This window comes from Triturus cristatus, chromosome 6 (assembly GCF_964204655.1).
Source record: "Triturus cristatus chromosome 6, aTriCri1.1, whole genome shotgun sequence".
Classification (NCBI taxonomy): domain Eukaryota; kingdom Metazoa; phylum Chordata; class Amphibia; order Caudata; family Salamandridae; genus Triturus; species Triturus cristatus.
Genome location: NC_140589.1, coordinates 700,703,560 through 700,724,080, shown reverse-complemented (window position 1 = coordinate 700,724,080; position 20,521 = coordinate 700,703,560). Strand labels below are relative to the sequence as shown.

The 20,521-nt window shown below is 43.7% G+C and overlaps 1 protein-coding gene across 2 annotated transcripts in view; it reads right to left on the bottom strand.

The window, feature by feature from the left end:
• ASCC3 (activating signal cointegrator 1 complex subunit 3) overlaps positions 1–20,521 on the bottom strand; it is a 2,113,369-nt gene that overhangs the window by 406,449 nt on the left and 1,686,399 nt on the right. For both annotated transcript variants that reach the window (XM_085611187.1, XM_085611188.1), the window contains exons 27-29: positions 18,630–18,796; positions 18,362–18,507; positions 18,102–18,222 (exon numbers count right to left, since the gene is read on the bottom strand). In XM_085611187.1, coding sequence (XP_085467313.1) covers positions 18,102–18,222; positions 18,362–18,507; positions 18,630–18,796 — 434 coding nt within the window. The remainder of the gene's footprint in view (positions 1–18,101; positions 18,223–18,361; positions 18,508–18,629; positions 18,797–20,521) is intronic.

Genomic DNA, 20,521 nt, shown 5'->3' with positions numbered 1-20,521 from the left:
CGGGTGCAATAGTGTAATAAAGACCTGCCTAATCCCATGTAACTGCTATAAACATGCTGCTTACTCCACTACTCGGATGGCTTAAGTTTCTCTGTGTCTTCACCTTTGTAACAGCAACTTTAATTAAGCCATGTGCCACAGAAAAGAAGTGATGTTTAGGTGCTTGAATATATGTCAATAAACACTTTAAGATCCCACCTCCTATGGTCTGTTTGTCTAGATAAATACAGAGGTACTAAAATCTAAATATTCAAAAATCCGATTGGCCGCACTCTGCTAGTCCTACCACGTGTCCAGGGATGGCTAACGCGACACTCATTTTCACTTTAAACTTTGGCATAGGCGTACTCGCCGACGCTACTTCATGGACCACAATGCTTTGGGGTAACACGCTGGTAGGACGAGCAGAGTGCGGCCAATCGGACTTTTGTTTATATTCAGGCTCCCTTGAGCCGGTGGGGCTGACGAGCCCATGGCTATGCACCTGCGCGCCTTGAGTGGTACTTTACCTGAGAATACTTTTTATGGCAGCCTACGCAGCAACCCCACACACATACCTACTCCCTGCTGACAAGAGGCAACTACCTCGAAACACGTGTCCAGGGATGGCTAACGCGACACTCATTTTCACTTTAAACTTTGGCATAGGCGTACTCGCCGACGCTACTTCATGGACCACAATGCTTTGGGGTAACACGCTGGTAGGACGAGCAGAGAGCGGCCAATCGGACTTTTGTTTATTTTCAGGCTCCCTTGAGCCGATGGGGCTGACGAGCCCATGGCTACGCACCTGCGCGCCTTGAGTGGTACTTTACCTGAGAATACTTTTTATGGCAGCCTACGCAGCAACCCCACACACATACCTACTCCCTGCTGACGAGAGGCAACTACCTCGAAACACGTGTCCAGGGATGGCTAACGCGACACTCATTTTCACTTTAAACTTTGGCATAGGCGTACTCGCCGACGCTACTTCATGGACCACAATGCTTTGGGGTAACACGCTGGTAGGACGAGCAGAGTGCGGCCAATCGGACTTTTGTTTAAAATCTAAATATTGACAAGCACAAAAGGTTTAAGGAATTGTTGAGAATTATTATCACAAGAAAGTAAGGTGCAAAATTAGCTAGCACTTTGCTTTTCAGTTCTGTCTTCTCTACGCTCACTGAGAGAGCAATTAACCTAGCATCTTACAACCAAAGTGCAGTAAACCTCACTGATATCTGCCAGAACGGCAGCTTCAACTACAGCAATGATTTTACAATATTGTAGTAGCTTAAGTGATCCAACTTTGGCTAGCAAGAAGTTATCCACCTCTTAAGTATCTCCCATCAACTGAAGGCAATGCCACACCCTCTGGGTGTCATTGGACAGAAGTATCATCTACCCACCAAGAGGTACCTGCCTAAGCATGCTCCAGAGAAGAAAGAGATCAGCATTCACTTTGAGGAATCATTTCAGGGCACATTATCAGTGCTCTTGTTTGGAGGCAATGAAGGAAGTAGCTCTCATCACGAAAGAGGTTCCAGAGCACTGAAAGAGGAAGCACAGAATTCATCCCCTGGCATCATCTGGAGACCTTCTACAGGATCCTCAAAAGAATATTAATCTGAGAAATAGATCCTAGAGGGAGCCTCAATCCGCGTGTCCCTCATAGCAAACTAGGATCCGCAAGCAAGCAAAGATGCAATTACTGACGGTATTACCCTAGAGTTAATAAAGGCACATTTTGTGGCAGAAATCAAACATTCACTGCCCCAAGTTTATAAAAATTGCTTTGTCGCCTTCTACTGTGCTTACAGACAGATCCTACAATGACAAAGCACCCAAAAGGGTAAAATGGGTAGGAAAGAGTGAGAGAGGTGTCAGGAATTATCACAACAGTTAGCCCTTCTTCCAGTACCCAACTCCATGACCTACACCATCACCTATTCCAAAAAAGGAATATCTTAGCTGCCCCCTGTGTCCACACACATACCGAAGATTGCTGCCCTGGCAAATATATTAATACACAACAGGCCCAAACCATCACCTGTGCCTTCATAGCCACCTACTACACAAGCCCCTGAGCTACCCGTCTCAAGCAAATATAGGCCACATGTAAAGAAACTGCATATCCAGCTGGAAAGTGATGGATCCACTGTCGGCCTTGTGTTTCACTCCACTCCACTTACCAACAGGTCGATACCCAGGTGAGCTAATCTGTAATGCTCAGGAACTCGTGTTGTTCTCAGCAGAGTTAAGTCTAGCTGATTTCAATAGTGTCAAATGATCTCCACTATGGCCCGTATATGCTTTTCCTAAATTGAACATACTCCTGTCAGCTCGGCATGCTGACTCATCCTCTCAGAAAAGAGCCACAGAATGAAACACTTCCGCATAATTCAGCACTACATTTTATCAGTGCTGCAATGGGCTTAGGATGGTCTGCTCAGCACGTGCTCAATATTCTTCCAGATTGTGCCCCCCACCCTTCCATGGTCCCCAAGATGCCACTCCACCTTTCTTCGTAAGGCACTACTGTCGGGGACATCAACCTTCACCTCTAATCACCACAATTACCATCCACCTCAATCAAATTTTTCTAAGCTATGAGCAGAAAATCCAAACCAGAGAGAGGGTTACAGCAGTCTAACACAGCGCCTCCATCTTTCTGAGGGCTTCTGAGTGAACGGGTGCTCTTCTGTCTATGAGGTAAGTTTTCAGTGTAGAGTTCAAACTTTTCTGAATTAGATGTGGAAGTAAGTTTTGTTTGGTGAAGTATCCATCTCCCTAACATGAGCCACAACCAAAAAATCACCATGATTATTCCAGAATCGATAAGCAAGACCCCCTTAAAAAAGATATGTCCTATTGTCATACCTCTAGTGTAATATGGCTGACACACCTGTTACTGTGCCTCCCAAACTCTTCAGATGTTGCCTAAACCTTCTGCTCCAAGTGTGGCTTCTCCCTACCATGGCTATACTCAAAGTTCATCCACCCTTAGCCATGTTCCCTCTTCCCCACTCCGCCTCCAACATCTCAAATAACCATGCTTCCTGCAACCTTCCTCTAACTACTCTGTCCTTTTCCACCCTGACCAAATATATTAGACAAGAAGGCTGGAAGTCGACTGGCTGCCCCCCCCCCCCCGACTGACTGGCTGCCCCCCCCCCGACTGACACACACACAGAGACAGAGACACAGAGACAGAGACACAGAGACACAGAGACAGAGACACAGAGACACAGAGACACAGAGACACAGAGACAGAGACACAGAGACACAGAGACACAGAGACACAGAGACACAGAGACACAGAGACACAGAGCCACAGAGACACAGAGACACAGAGACACAGACACAGAGACAGAGACACAGAGACAGAGACACAGAGACAGAGACACAGAGACAGAGACACAGAGACAGAGAGACAGAGACACAGACAGAGACACAGACAGAGACACAGACAGACAGACAGACAGACAGACAGACAGACAGACAGACAGACAGACAGACACACACACACACACACACACACACACACACCTCTCAAGATGTCAGCACATACTACTTACAAGGATGAGCAAAAAAAGCAAAGAAATTGAAGGCACAATTTGGCTCTTTACAGTACCAGTGCAAGAAATGAAAAAATAAACATCCAGCACCAAAAGAGGATCTCCAAACCATCCATTAAGAATGCAAAAAACACAGCAGTCTCAAATTAACTTATCTCAAAAACAAAGGACCTGAAACAGTACCACAGTAGCAATACAACCATCAAACAGCTGAAAGAGACCAATACCTACACAAAAATCGCACAGGTAGTCAACAGTCTCTGGCAGCATTCAAACGGTGTCCGAGTCCCACTGGGCAATGCAAGCTGGGCAGCTGATTGATTACCTGTTAGAACTCTGCTCAGCACAAACCTTTAAGCATTCTACTCAGCAATATAACTTCAGGCAACTTTCATCTGACTTGAAGACCTCCTACATCATACCACTCATCAAGATAAAGAACATTGAACTAGCAGATGCAATGACCTACCGACCGATCTCCAATAGCATATTCATAGGAAAGCTTATTTAAATAGTTCACTTCACTCAGATCTCGGACTTCATAGAAGGGAACAGCCTACTCTTTGATCATCAAATTGGCTTGCACCCGAGCAGGGGTACGGACTCTACATTCATTCCTCATCTGAGATAACCTAAACTTACTTACCTGAAATGAAGTATCTGCTCTTTGACACAGTGCACCACCAGGCCAAGCTACAGAGTATAGAGGCACTTGGCATCTGAAGAATTATCATAGACTTTACCTCCTCTATCTTCACTGCATATATAAAGTGAGCTAAGTGCCCCATTGTAAGCCAGCTTCTTCCATCATCGACTTCAGCATAGTTTAAAACTCTGTCATATCACCAATCCCCTTTGACCTCTACCTCACCCCACTACCTGGACCTCATAGAATCATACAACTAAACTATTTTACTAAAATAACGCCTCTGGCACAAAGAGCACACTAAAACTGAAAACCTCAAAGGATCTAGATCCCTCAGTATGTGACCACTACCGCCAAGCAGCCAAATAGAAGAACTAACAAACGACAACTTCTTTTTTTTTTTTTTAGTTTTATATAGCGCAAACTGACCCCAAGGTATCAGGCTACTTTACATGAGCACCAGTTGCGTTACAGACCAACACATTCATTTTTGTTACGGACGGGGAGATTAAGTGATGGCTTTAGGAACTTGACCCACCACCAGAGTAATCAACTTTAGTAGGAAATTTGAAAGTAAGCATGGAGTTCAGATTTTCCTTACCCTCCATGTAAACCAAGTCACAATAATCGCGTACTACACTATGCAAACTCTTTGACACATTTTCACTTACCTAGGTTTTCCATAAAAGCTACATGTAACCGTTGCCATTTTCATGTTCCATCTAGACTAAGAAAATAGTATCTACCTACTGGCCTTACACTTCCAACTCCTAAGGCTACATACACTCCATAACGCAGCAGAAAAAGAGCTCCTACACATTATGAAATCATAATTCCAGTGCTCAAAGTGTTTCCCTGGCTTTCTGTGGTCAGATGCTCCATTGTCAAGGCACACTGCAAGTATAACTTGGCCATCCACAGAGAGTGCCCATGCTTTATACAAGTAAATCCTGAAAGATAGTACAGCACTCTTTGCTCCAAACTGGTACCTATGTTGGCCATTCTCTATGAGGACAAGCACATTGGTGGAACATCATTCACTGTGCAAGTAGAAAAAGTATTGACTTTGCTCTGACAATGAGAAAATATATTCAAAATAACTTGGAATTAATTCATAAGGAAGGTAATGACCTGGCTCTTCTCAAGCAGATGATGCAGAATGACAAAGACCAATAAACAGATCCAGTCACCTACACAAGGAGAGCATGCACATTATGTGACTTGGGAACATACCCATCCAAGAACTGAAACCTATTGTACAAGGCTGATTTGGGCAACAGCACGTAAAACTACCCGTCATTCTAAATCATTCCACTGCCTGCAAAGTGTAGCTAAACAAAAGCAGAAACATGAGAAGTGCAAAAACTTCCCTTCAAACACCCAAACACTTCAGACATAGGCAACGCTCACAAACCACACCATTCCGACAAGACATACAATATAAAATTCAAAGATCCAACCCCTCACTTCTCTCAGCTTCACTACAAATGCACTTCTCTGGTTATCACACACAACCCTAAAACACTTCCGACACAAGCAAACCCATATTTCAACATCCTTCCAACCAATCCTTGATAAACCTTTTTTTATTTTAATTGTTTTATACAATCGCTAATGTGATCCTAACAGGGTCTCCCATTGTAAACATGAGTCTAAATGAGCTTCCAGTGCACAAACAAAATCCTCACTGGCTCTCCATTGCAGACATAACACTAAATGGGACCACAGACGTTCTTGTGACTGTGTCTCTGCTAAAACCACAACTACATATGCAAACTAATTTTCAACACCACACAAAGAACACAATCAAGGCCTCTGAAGGCACTGATAAACATACCACACTCCAATGAGAAAGCTAATGAAACACTATAAATCCTCAAACTTGCATACTCTTTTGGGCTAGCAACAGGTTTCAAGATAAGCACCCCACTATATAGACGTTTGATAGCAAACCCAGAAGAAGTTACATCCCTTCAGATATGGTCTTTCTGGTGGATACTCTAGCTAACAGAAGAATCCTCACCTTTAGAATATTCTCCAGGCGCCAGACTGGATCTGGAGGTTGTCACAGCAATGTTCCTGCATGCATCATGCGGCTCAGTGTTGACCTTGAAGTGAGAGAACAAAGACACATACAGGAGCCACCCATGCCCACTGATTCCAGTTTCTTGACTGACTCCATGCCTTTGGACTTGGAGTGGACTTGGAGAAGAAAACCCCTAAAGGTACCAGTATGCAAATCTCTACTTTGGAACCTTTTTAGATGGCAAAAAGAGATCAATTAGTGGAACAGGGAGGTGAGAGTGCAGTAAGGAATCTGCAGGTTAAATATACTATCCACCAGTAAGAGCGTAACCGATGGTAAGTAACTTATTCCTCTGATGGATGCTTCTATCTGCAGATTCCTCACCTTGTGAACAGACAACAAAGCAGCACCTTCCAAGGTTGTCGGTCTGCACGACTGAACGGCTAAAATGCCCTGCCTGTCAGACCTGGCTGTCTAGGCAGTAGCGCTTTGTGAACATGTACACTGATGCCCACGTTGCTACCTGGCAGATATCCAAGAAAGGTAAATGGTGCTTCAAAAGCCGCTGTGATGTAAGTGGATTAGGTGATGGGAATGAAAGGAAGAGCAGGGCTTAGCCCCTATAAACTATATGCAGGACCCACACTGTTGAAAGTTTTTGCTTGCTGCCTGTGGAGAAAATGAGTGATCCTGCCTCCCACAGAGTGATCATATGCTGGAAGGGTAAACTAAAGCAGCTTGGAGGCTGCTGCCAGATGGACTGAGAAGTTTGTTGCCCCTATTAGGCTGTTTGTTGCCTGCTAGATCCCTTATATCGACCCCAAATAGACTGGGGGATCTTCTGTTGAGGCGAGGGGCCTTGACAGTGCCAGAAGGCAAGGCCCTTAGTGATGCCTTGAAATGGGCAAAATTGCTGTGGATACTGCCTTGCAGGTGTGGAAACATATAGGAAGCATGCAGTTGCCCTGTTTTATTTAAAGTGCACATGGGTAGAGACAGCCTTCTTGGCAAAGAGGTGAGATAGGTCAAATGGCATATCCATGAGTGACGCCTGCATGTCACCTGAAAAGCCCGTGGATCTCACCCATGATTGGCACCAGAGCACCATGATAGCGCCAACCACTCTGCACAAAGAGACGGTCATGTCTAGTCCTGATTAAATGACATACTTGGCCGCATTCCTTGCTGTTCTGAGTTTTCTGTGCCAAATTGTTTAGAAAATTCTGTGGACGGGCAGTTAAGATTTCAGCAACCGAGTTCCATAACCCGTGGAAGTATCTTCCCAGCAACTAGCTGGCACTGACTGACCTCAGGGAGAGGTTATCAGAGGAAAATATCCTCTTCCCAAAAGCCTCCATTCTCTTTTACTCCCAGTCTGGAAGGGACATAAGAGAGGAACTGGGGTGATGTCTGCCTGTATCCCCTCGCCCTCTGGAGTAGGATGCTGCGTGAGAGAGGCATGGTCACCAGGAGATGGCCTGTGACGACATGACACCAGTCTGTTTTACTGGTAGACAAGAGCAAGGTTTGGACCAAGTGCCCCTGAGAGTGTCAGACTCTTGTTAAAAGTCTGCTGAGGTTCTGATGAGGTCTGGGTTGCAGCACTTCTGTGAGGACATTAGTTTTACCTCAACTGAAGGCAGATATAAATGTAAAACTTTGGCTGCCCTTTTAATCACCAAGGCAAAGGAAGCTGACTCTTCAGTGGAAGTGCTGGAGGGGAAACTTGCCAAATATCAGGTGAAGTACCCAAACCATTGGCCTCTTGGAGCTCCAGCTCCATCGAAAAATTGTCATCACCATATTGAGGGGAAAATGTGTCCCCATCATCACCAAAAGTTGGTTGGCTGAGGTGAGAGTCCGACCCAAATGAACAAGTTATTTACCTTGGGTAACAATCTTTCTGGTGGGTACTCTAGCTAATTGCAGATTCCTCACCTTGTGAATATTTCACAGGTGTCAGACTGGATTCGTAAATTTTAAAGCAGTACTCCTGTGTGCAGGTAACTGGCATTGTGGTACACCAAGCCAATGTCGTTCTACTCTGAAAGTGATGAGGCATATAACCTCCACCCATGTGCAGGGATGTCAGTTACTTTCTTACTCTATCTGCACCCTCAAACACATAGCCTATCAACAGATTGGCAAGACCAGTGCTGATATCTTTAAATTCAGACCATTTTAGACTGAAAAAGAGGCCAGTCCACAGAAAGGGGGGTTGGGGCAATAGGGAGGTCAGGAATCTGCAGTTAGATGGATTTTCCAACAGAAAGATCATTAGTGAAGGTAACTTCTTCAGATAGATGCTTCGAACTGCATATTTCTCACCTTGTGAATAGATACAGTAGCAGTACCTCCTCAAGTGGTGGGTCTGTAAAGTGGATCAATCGAAAAAGTGCAAAAGGAACAAGAGGCCAAAATGCAATTGTGCTTCATGAATGTATGCTCATGAAGCCACCTGACAAACAGCCAAGACAGGCACTCAGTGTGTTAGCGCAGTAGTAGCAGCTTTGGCTCTGATGGAATAAGCCTGTAGGCCTTCCGGAGGATGCGTTATAGCCAGCACTTTACTGAGATTTTGCAGAGAACAATTGATTGGGAGATGGTCAGCTTTTGCAATACCATGCCTTCTTAGGCCTCGGAGTAGTCCACAAAGAGCTGGTCGTCCTCCCAATGTTTTGTGGTGAGAATTAAATTAAAGCTCAGTGCTCTCTCAGAGTCCAAATTAAGGAGTCTCTCTTCCTCCTTAAAGGGATAAGGTCGAGAAAAGGTGATAGCTTGCTCAATATGAAATTGAGAGAGACCACTTTCGACAAAAAGGAAGCTTGGATCCCCAACACTAACTTATCTGAAAAGAATGTTGTAAAAGTGGGTTGTAATAAAGAGCCTGTAGCTTGTTCACATACCTAGCTGATGTTATGGCGATGAGAAAGATCAGAAGCCTTAATGGACAAATGTGCAGCAGTTCAAAAGGGGTTCACAATAAAAAAAAAAGGGAAACTAACTTCAAGATCCACTGTGGCATTACAAAGGGTTTTGGTGGAAACAAGTGTTGCAAACCTTCCAAAAATCTCATTACAACAAGTGATTTAAATATGGCAGATTCAGCAACCACAAAAAAGCTGAAAGAGCCAAAAGGGATGACAAATAGCCTGCAACAGTACCAAAAGTAAGGATTTGCTGGGCCAGGGACAAAACAAACAGCAAAACTTCTGACTATTTGGCTTGCAGTGGCTCAATTTGTCAGATGTGGCAACAAGCCAAAAATTTGTCCCAACGGCTGGTGTACACCAATTTCGCAAAAAGAACGCCTTGCCACCAAAATGACACTAACGACCTCAATGAGGAAGGTCAAATGTTGTCAACTGCTGACGCTCCATCTCCACGCATGGAGATGCACATTGCTCAGACTCTGCAAAACCCTACCCTGCTGCTGCAACAAAAGACCCTCTCAAAGTGGTAGTGGACTGGAGGTCAAATGCTCATGCCCAGGAGTTCTCAGTAAAACACTCTCAGGGTCCAATCTAGTGCCACTGGGGTTACTTGTGCCCAGTCGTTCCTGATCTTCTTCAGAGAGACAGCGGAGGGAAAGCACACAGGTCCTGAGTTCCGCTCTAGGTGGAATGTGTCAGAGAGAGAAAGAGAGAGACTTCTTGGGAACTTCAACGCACAAAAGTGCATACACTGCCCATTCTGACGGTAGCAAGAAGATTGAGTGATGGTTCTTCTCATTCTTGGAAGAATCATTATACCACCCCCCGGGTATACCATTTGTGGACCAGTAGGCTTCGGCAGCTGAGTTTGTCTGCCCTAGTGTCTGGAGATCCTGTCAGGTGGTTCACCACCAAGGAAAACCCCTAATGGTCCAGTCACGTCCGGAGACATAAAGCCTCCTGTCACAAGTACCAAGACCCCACCCTGCTTGTTGCAGGAGCCCAGGGAAGTGGTATTGTCCATGAGCACCTGTACCAGCCTCCCTCTGGAAGTCAGCAGGAAGGCCTTCAGCACTAAGCAAATCATCTGCCGCTCTAACAGATTGACTAGAAGCAGGGCCTCCACCAAAGTCCTCTAATCGCCACCCTTCTCAGACAGCATCCCCATCCCCAACTCCCAAGCGATGCCTTCGTCAACACTGTCAAATCTGGGTAGGGAAATGGGTCTTCCACTGATCCAATCACAGTCCAGCAGCCATCACTGTAGAACTTTTGTAGAGTCCCCAGAAATCTGGATACAATGTGACAGATTACCCTGGTGCAGTGCCAACTGGGACTTACTGTCCACTGCAGAGCCCGCATACGCCATCTGGCATGCTTCACCAGCATTGCTACAATGAAAAGGAGTGTCTGTGTAGTAATGTGGTATGAGGTTGGAACATTGATAGTGAACAGCAAAGATGTGAGGAGATTCAGCGTTGTGTGTAGGTGGTTAATGACTGCCCAGAGCAACCCGTCATCATGGTAGTGGAAGACTGGGAGCACTGCAAACTGAAAATGCTCCTGGCCCTTCCGTGTTGCTGGCCCACATGTGCTACTGCAGGTAGCACATGTGGAAAAGCAGGATGGGAATATGGAAATAAAGGTTCTCCCCTGTTGGGGTACATAAGCCCCTCTGGACAAGGGCACGGACAAGCTAGGTAGATGCTTTGTCTGGGTCTAATCTCTCTCACGCTTACCTGGGAGGGTGTTCTGGAACAGAGGGAGTGGGGAACGACTGTCTTCCTTGTGTCGATGGCCTTTTCTTTACTTATGTTTGTCATGGTGGGGGTGTATATACGTCCTACTCTGGGGTGGGATCCGTTGGATGCTTCTGCCGGCAGCTTTCAGCATCATGAGACAGACCTAGGACCAGCACCCACTCCCTCAAACACACCAGAAACCTCCGAATCGCCATTGGCAAGCTCACCATAAAAATCAGATCAATGCGGTCTCCTCCACCTGCTTCCTGACTCTGCGCCTGCTAAATAAGATCTTCAAGTGGCTACCCCTACACACGAGACTCACCATGACACAAGCCCTTCTCACCAGCCGACTGGACAATGGTAATGCACTCTACGTAGGAATCGCCACACACCTTCTACAGAGACTTCAGACCATACAGAACGCCACAGCCAGACTCTTCCTTGGCATTCCCCGGCTAACCCACATCACAACCCACCTCAGGAAACTCCACTGGCGTCACGTACAGAAGAGATGCCAATTCAAGCCGATGACCCATGCACACAAGGTTCTATACAACCAAGGGCCCGCCTACACTAACCACCGTCAGAACTTCCACCAATCATCAAGAACAATACGCTCTGCTTCCCTTACACTTGTCCATACTACCCACATCTACACAAGCAGAAGTGGGAGGACGCTTCTTCTCCCACATCGCAGCAAAGACCTGGAAAAGCCTCCCAACACACCTCCGAACCATCACCTCACTTCCGGAATTCCAAATGGCCCTCAAGATCTTACTGTCCGAATAAGCCTCCGGGGCCTGCAGGCGCCTGGATACCCTATCAGGTGATTAGCAGCGCTTTATAAATCCTGATTGAATGATTGACATACATCATGAGGGTCTGTCACAGACATCTGTTTGTTACAGTTCCTACACGACTTGAACCTGATTGTCTTAGGAGGTGACATTTTCACTTGCACACTAAATAGTTTTGTAAATAATGTCTTGAAAAGACTAAGGAGCAGGTCCAGATTCACATCTAAGGGTGCAGAAAGAAAGGAAAATGATGTCAACATACATGGGTTGCACTTGTATGCAGCTCCACTCGTCACTTCCGGAGCGGAACAACGTCGGCTCCGAGTTGCATGATTCGACCTATCAGTGTGCAGGAGTACTGCTTTAAAGTTACCTGATCCAATCTGATGCTTGTGGAATATTCACAAGGTGAGGAATCTGCAGTTAGAAGTATCCATCAGAAAGTTGTTGGAACAGTTAAGGATGGCTCCCAGGTCAAAGGACTTTTTTGTGGAAGTCAGAAATTTTAGGGTGCAGGGTGCATAGGAACTAAGCTTATGTGGGGCTTCAGCTGAGAGGAAGTCAGATTTAATTTGAAGTCGGACAGAACTTTGGGCTCGACGTCCTACTCTGGCGTCGGCAGCATCAGTGCCAGCATGGATGTGGCAGGAACCAGCATATATTGTGGTGGTGGGTGTAAAATCTGCTCCAAAGTCAGACCTGAACCCGAGGAATAGCTGGCACTGAGGGAGGTCCTGTGGACGATAACCGAGCTGCCAGCCTCTGCAAATCCATGGTGCCCAAAGGAACGCCAGAGAGAGCGGACAGTGTGCCGAAAGTGCGAAGCATAGCCGCCTTAACTTCTCAATTTGTTGCCCCGTTGCCAACGGACCCAGAAATTCGGGATGCATCAAAATCAGCTGCGGAAGTGGCTCCTCAGTAAGGGAATGGGAGAAAGACCACAGGCACCTTGATGTCCATTTAAGATCTGTTGAGGGACTGACCCAAACAGCGGAGACAGGCCAGTGTCCTTGACTTCGGGGAGGAGCGGCCTTTGCATTGCTTCCATCGGTGCTCGGCAACCTACAGCTTGGCTTTGCGGTTCAGGATCTCCTTCAGGTTCATAAAGTCAAACTCCTCACACAACTTGGAGTAATGACCCGACAACAAAAACCAGAGGTACACATTGTGAGGATCTGTAACAGACACTTGTTTGCGTCAGCCTCTCAAAGGTTTAAACACTAGTTTTAGGAGGGGCATATTCCTTTGCACACTGCAATTTTTTTTAAAGAAAAGCTTGTCAACTGATGAGGAAAAGCAGGAGCTAGGTCTGACGTCAGTGACCTTTTCATGTGGCTTATATATGGGCTACAGCTATCACTTCCGGAGCGGAGTCGACGCAGAGCTACATAACACCATTTATCGTCACGCAGGGCTATGCTGAAAAATCGTATGGATCCATCTGGTTTCTATGGAAATTCTAAATCTAAGGAATCTGTAGATAGAAGTATCCATCAGAATAGGATTATCAGAGTGCATATCTTACATACCCATTGGATGCCAGAGGGCTAACCAACACCAAAATCCTTGCCTACTAAGGAAATTTGTGAGATTCCATGTACCAAAATACATCCCTGCTGCAGCTTTAATATAGGGTCATAACAATCCACCATTAAATTGCCTAATGACTTTTAACGAGGATTTTTACAATAGATACATCACGCCTACTACCTTTATCGTACATTTTATTTTACAACCATACAAAGTGAGACCGCCAAATACTTATTTTAAAGAGGTCAAGGTTTATTTATCGCACATCGGCGAGATTCCATTTAGAAACAGTTGACATTGCCTCGATTCTGAATACTTATAAGCTATAAGGGGTTCCTATTTTCTACACTAATCTATGTTTTGACACCGATTTACATAGTTACACACAAACACGTCAGTTCTCCTACTTTACACATTTTTAAGGCCCTCGTCCTAAAGCCTGACATGTAACAGGTACCCTTCCCTTGTAAAACAGGTGTGGCTAAACAATCCACGACAGATTTACTGGTCACCAGTGTTTTCCTGCAGCGCTTCTGCGGGTTGTAAATAATCAGAGCTGCCGAGGCTCATCTCTGCTCTGAAATGAATCCCTAGCTTCTGACAGGGGGCTAATGGGAGCAGCCGGACAGGCACCTCACAACTGCCTCCACAACAGGTTACAAGACAAAGTGCGTTCCCCGATGATAGGATTTCAATGTGTGCCACAGACGCTGATACAGAAGCACGCCCAGCTGCTTTAAACTTTCAAGTCAACAGACGATATCTGTAAACTACATGGATTATAAAATGGATTAAAAAAGGAAAGTTTACAGAAATGGGGCACAGCTGAAAGGAGGCTTACGTTTAAGAAAATAATGCGTGTTTAGCTTGACGTGTAATATCAGTGCACCATTTCCTCAATAACATCAACACTTCAAATAAGCAACTCAGTGTAATGGTGGATACACATTACTCAGTTTCCGTTTAAAATCTGCAACTAAATTAATTGCTTCTATGCTGGAACACAAACTAAAATGCATCACGAATTTGAAAAGATGTATTTATTCACAATATTGCAATGACATTAATTGAGCTCCACGGGATTCTCAGGAAGTCTATCGTAAGGTATAAGTATACATTGCTCCTTTCTATGATTAAAAGCCACAGAATAGATCCAATGTCTCCAACAAAAATATTAGTTTATTTGGAGGATGCCTGTACTAACACAATCACATTTACTGTGTCGAGAGTACCTTTAATCATCAATTTGTGGCCCATAGCTTAACAGTAAATAATACAATTATAAGGCACGACCAGCTGCCTGATTAAATACAACAGATAACCGTCCAAATCCACCATTTACTGCCCTTTCTGTCATCAAATCAGGACCTAGATCTAGGACATTTTTTTCGTTTAAATTACTTTTAGCCCTGGCTTCAACTAATCCACTCTTATGAGCTCAAATGTCACAAATCAGGCAACTTCCTACCCTTTGTTACTCAAATCAGTTACTTTTCTAGCAATCAAATGGAAAGTAATACTCCAATAGCTTCCGTAAGGTAAACACAATCTTTTTAATCTCACCATGTTTTTGAGAATTTTGGAGTATTGTAAGAAAAGTGGAAACTTGTGAAGAAGGCTGTAACAGACACACGCCGAGAACATTGCCCCTTATCTCTAACCTTAAGAAACCCTGCCGAACTAACACTAGGGTCAGATATGATTATCTGGTAAGATGGAAAAAACAGTCCCAGAGCCGAGCTAGGTATGATGGGTGGTCATTTTTTGAAAGTAAGGCCATTAGAATATGTGTGGAAAGTAAAGTTTGCACACTTTACTCCATGCTTATTTATATATAAATCTATCAGTTGTGCACTGTTCGTCAGAGCATTTTCTCTATAACTGGCACGGTTTGATAAATGTTTTTAGAAAGCCTCGCAGGTAGCCAAAGAGGCTGTCGGGCACCTTTCCGAAAAGCTGCACAACCTCTAGTGAAATGCACTTCAACCACCATGATAAAAGAGGATTCATAAATTATTCTTTCAATACAATAATTTAAAAACAATTCAGCTACCTACGGATATTAAATAAGTGTAAAGAGTCTGATAGGAGGCCTCATTTCTTTCACAAAGAATACAACACGTCATATTTATGTACAAGCTCTTTGAGAAATCAACAGAAAATAATCATGTCTTGGTTGATATGAAAATCTGAAAGTTCCTTTAAACTGAAGGCTAGACATGTCTATAGGCCAAAATTAATATGTGACAGCTGTGTGGGGCTCGGTGTAAGAAAGATTAGATTAAACCTTTAATTCGACCACAACCGTGGCCATAAAAGTACAGTCAGAATACATCACATTCCATGAAAGGAATTCATCACATATTAATGATCATAATAATTTTAAAATGTATACAAGAAAAAGCTTCCTAGCAGACGTGCAAATCTTAAGCTATTAGCAGCAAATCAACATACAGGAGAGAAAAAGAGGGAATCACCCCGCCCAATAGACACTAGCCCGAATGGACAGGTAAAGGGCCAATGTTAATTTGTTGAAAGATACAGAAGTAATATCATAGCATGACTACCAATGTTTAAAAACTACTCTAGATAGAGATACAAAGCTAAAAACTGGATAAAAGTAGATTAAACATAGCATTGGATTCCTTCTTTTGATAGCATCTCTTAAATTACACCAATCGTAGGGGTCTCCAGAGCTTGGAGGAACTCCAAAGCTACCAGAGTACAATGAATACTCTGCAACCTATCACTAAGAAGTAAAAACATTTTGCTCATCTTGACAAAATTTGCAGATAAAAACTAAATGTAACAAACATTGGGATAAGAAACAGTATTTTTTTACCAGTCCTTCTGGCACAAGGCGTTGTAAAAAACATTCCAAGCAAGGCACAGGGGATGAACGTGCACCAAAGGCTAGAAAAGGAGGAAGAGCAGAAAGCTGCAACGCCTGACATTCCAGAGAAAATAAACACCATTCAAGGAGCACCGTATATGGATACGGTACTCAAAACCCCATTCTACAGTTACATCCTTCAATACCTTGTCTTGAATTACAATTTTCGATTCCTAATCTCGGCAGTGATTTGTTCAGGACAGGGAAGAAAACAATGACATTGCTAGGGCCAAATAGTTCACTGTACAATTTTCAGTTGGACTAGGTGAAGAAAGTCAATCTCTCATAAGGCATTTGTATGAGACCATTGGCTATTAAAACACTGATATAGAAGCAAAACTAAAGGCTGGGGTGAGCTTAGTAACTGGTGTAAATAAGATCAGCTATGCAACAAACAGACTTATGTCTCTCTAAACTTTGGAAATCTCAAAGCTATGCCTTAATACCTCAGAAACATGAAAGATGTCTTGAACCTGCTAAAATATGTACCTTTTAATCCTCAGATGGAAACACTGATGAGCCTAGACCTATATACCAGTATTCTTCAAGACGCAACCTTGTAAGATATTGGAGTTTTACAACCCAGTGTTGAATGGGAATCAATGGCATCCATTATCTTTACTATGGAATGCACAGCCCTAGCTCTTAAAGAGAACTCTTGCCAGTGTGGAGTGAGCATTTGCCGACAATTCGGAAGGACTTCGATGGGCAGTATTTTTTTTCCAAAGACTGGCCTGACTTTCTCTCCACAGGTACGGATCCAAATGGATTTATATGTAAAGGAATCCATATCAAGGGCGCATAAGGTTTTGGCGCCAGTTTAAAAACACCAAAACAATCCTAGGTTAGGGAAATGAAACGGAGCCAAAAAACTTTGTGCAATGGATAAACACACAAGTCAACCATTCAATGGTAACAAGCACAGTAAGCAAGCAAGCAACAATCAGTGATTCTTGATTTGTCGATCGCACCTGCAGACCGCGCACACGATAACTGAGATCCACAACAAACCCACTGGCAGCAACACACTCTTGTGCTTTCACGTCACCATTTTAGGTCATTCAGGCAAATGTCTCCTCTGGGCAATGTTTATGATTGAGACAAAACTACACTGATATTGGTAGGTTTGAAGATCAAGCTAAGTAACTCAGCCAAATAATGCAGGAGAACATCCAACCAATCCTTTAAGAAAAGCCAAAATAAGAGCCCACAACAGTAACCTGGACTCTCAACTCCAACAATAAACTTGTGTTTACAATGTATTCAGAGCAATCTAACTCCTTAATCAAAAAGGTGAATAAATGTTGGGGAATGCTTAATACAGGTTACAGGCAGAAGGAGAAACTACTGTTTAAGTTTAAACAGCCACAACAAGAAACCAATGATTGCAAGATAAAAAAAAAACTCAAAATGTATACAACCCACAGTTCAGAATTTACCACCAGTGACAAGACACTACCCATGCAGCAAATGCAGAGTGTAGATCCACAAGTGCAACCAAGGAGATTGACATAGGTTTAGATAACCAGTGATAGTGGTAGGCAGAACGGTTGTTTGAAAAGACTGAATAGTAACTGTGAGCTAACCTGAATATGGTACCTCAATGGGTGGTGGCAAGGTATGTAAATGAAGATCATAGAAACGCTGGGGCTGCATCCCAGGCTGCCATGAGAAATATGTGCATGCATGTTAGAACCAAAGATAAAGGGCATCAGACAACTTTCTAGTTAAGGCTAGAGATAAAACACAATAAAACCCACATATTCGGAATGACCACACTAACAAGTTACTTCTAGACAGGGCTGGCGAATTTGACAATGATCAAACGCAGTCGCTGAGGTCTGCTGGTTCCAACCTGAAACAAACAGTGCAGTTTTAATGTTAAACCGGTGATCAAAAGCCTAGTGTCTTGGCCTTTGGATTAGATTAAGAGTGGTAAAGAATCAGGATGTCACATTCTCTTAAGCTTACCCTGAAAGGATGGCTTGTTCATACTTGCCATGCGAGGGCAATAATGCTGACCAGGGAAACCATGAATGTGCACCTCCAGGGGAACTGGTCGTACTGATGGACGGAAGTTAAACAGTCCCAGCTAAAGACAAAAAACAGCACCCATTAAAGACTATTTTCACAAATAATTTCTAAATCATTTATTTCTTTTTTTAGAGACTATAGGATTCTTTAGTAAGTGCCGAGTATTTATGATCTTCTTAAACAATGTTGACACATACCTGACCAATCCCAAGCCAGTCAGCAAGGTCCTTGGCATTTGCTAAAGCTGTGGAGAGACCAACTATCCTTACAGGTTTCTCAGTGTGGGATGAAATGAAGTTAGTTCGGGACACAATAACCTCGAGCACTGGGCCCCTTTCATCCCCTAGAATGAAAAGAAAAGTCCATTGATTAATATGAAAGCTCAGCCACAGTAGTTCCAATGCAAGGAATCTAAGAGCATTAAGAAATGTTACCCAAAGGCATGTTTATGAGTTGGATGCTCACCTAGTAAATGGATCTCATCTATGATGAGAATGACAACTTTTTGAACATAGCTCCTGTTCTGCCAGCTTCGGCTAACACCATCCCACTTTTCGGGTGTGGTCACAATGAGGTCAGCTTGTGCGATTGACTTCATATCAGGGGTCACATCTCCTGTCAGCTCAACAACTCTGGAAAAGAGGAAATAAGATCACAGCGATGCCTCCATTGTATTGACTGTCATCAATTACAGTGCTATTCAGCTTTACATCGCACAACCCGGAGCAGAATAGTACAGAGGGGTAGGTATTTGGAAACCGAGAAAGTGGTAAGGAATTAAACACACATTGCCAAAAATTAATTTTCACAAATCAGAAAAACTTAGTGTGAGAAAGCCCTCGCTTGTTGTATTATAATTTTGTTCTTTTTCTTATGCTATGTGCTGATGTCACTACTAAAGTCTGAACGAGCTGGGAATGGGATTTAAGAACATTTCTAGAGAAAACAATTCAGGAATGCCAACCTTTTATACTTATTTTGCTTAACAATTGCCTGCTGTGATCATATACAATGGACTTAACCTATGAAAACACCTAGTGATTGTAATGTCTATTTGGCATTCATTGAGGAGACACAAATTAGAACTCTTTACGCCTTCAGAGTTGAATATTATTTAGACTGCCTCTTATTCTCATGCGTGTCTACTGCACTGGGTGCACATACGCATACTTAAAAGGATGTGCCTCACTTGTGCAGCAAGTCCAGAGTTAAAAGCAGCAGTATACCAAATAAAAATGTTGGTATTCAGCTAAATACAATTCGAAGGACATAGCTGAATTGAAAGACAAGTGAGAACATTTTTCCTGATCAGCACATTTAGTAAAAGCAATAAAAATACACATTTGCATCCTCTTTTTTTCTTGTGTGTGATTTATTAGCACAACGTATGTAGTTAAAATTGCTAAACCATAAGCGAGCAATAATTGGATAGCAATCTGTAAAAGGCATTCTTCTAAATTAAAACACATCTGTGATTGGATTGAGCAGTTGCAGAATTTCAGTTTGATGAATTCAGCTTACAACAGTCTAGTAGCCTATGCTGGGTCAAAAGAACTACTTCTATTCACTCCTAGCAACATACAGCTTTCCAAACCATGCTGGCTTCAACCAAACATTCAATTTCCCCTAGAAGAACCAGCTTTTAATCTTTAGCTCTTGAGAGCAGCTCTTCATCAGGACAAGAGATTCAAATCTGTAATGAATCAAAGGGTAAAGAACCGGAGGGGAAGTGCCGTCCCTCTTCCATCTTTCTTTCGAACAGAAAACGAATATTGTCTGCCGGTACTGTTACAGAAGAGGAGCAAGGCAAGATTATTTAAGGGTGATCAGAACCTGTAATTCACCCAGGAGGAAATAGTCTTTCAACAGATTGACATTTCCAACAAAGAAGCTGCCCAACTGTTCCTATATAACCTCTTACAGTATACCCCCACTCACTGCCCAAGAAAAGTCACCTGTTTAAACCAAAGAACGGTCCCTAAGTGAGCCAACTACCTACTCTAAGATAAATCTGGCATGTTCCCAGTACTAACCATCTTTCCCTCATTTAAAACTTGTGACAGTGGCCCTCTGCGGCTCTTTGCATGGTAACCCCTTAAACTTAGTATCCATATACTCACCCCCTTCATTGCTAGCAATGACCTTGGCCAACTCAATCGACCTCGTGTCCTCCTTGCCCTCGGGCCCCACTTTCATTGGAGGGGACTTTAATGCTGTTTCCTCTCCTGTTCTGGATACGTCTGCACCCCCCATCCCACAGTAGAACCGCGCAGGCGAAACAATTACTGACCTGGTCCGAATCACTGGGGCATTGCAACGCATGGCGTATCTGGTATCCACAGACCAAGCAGTTCACC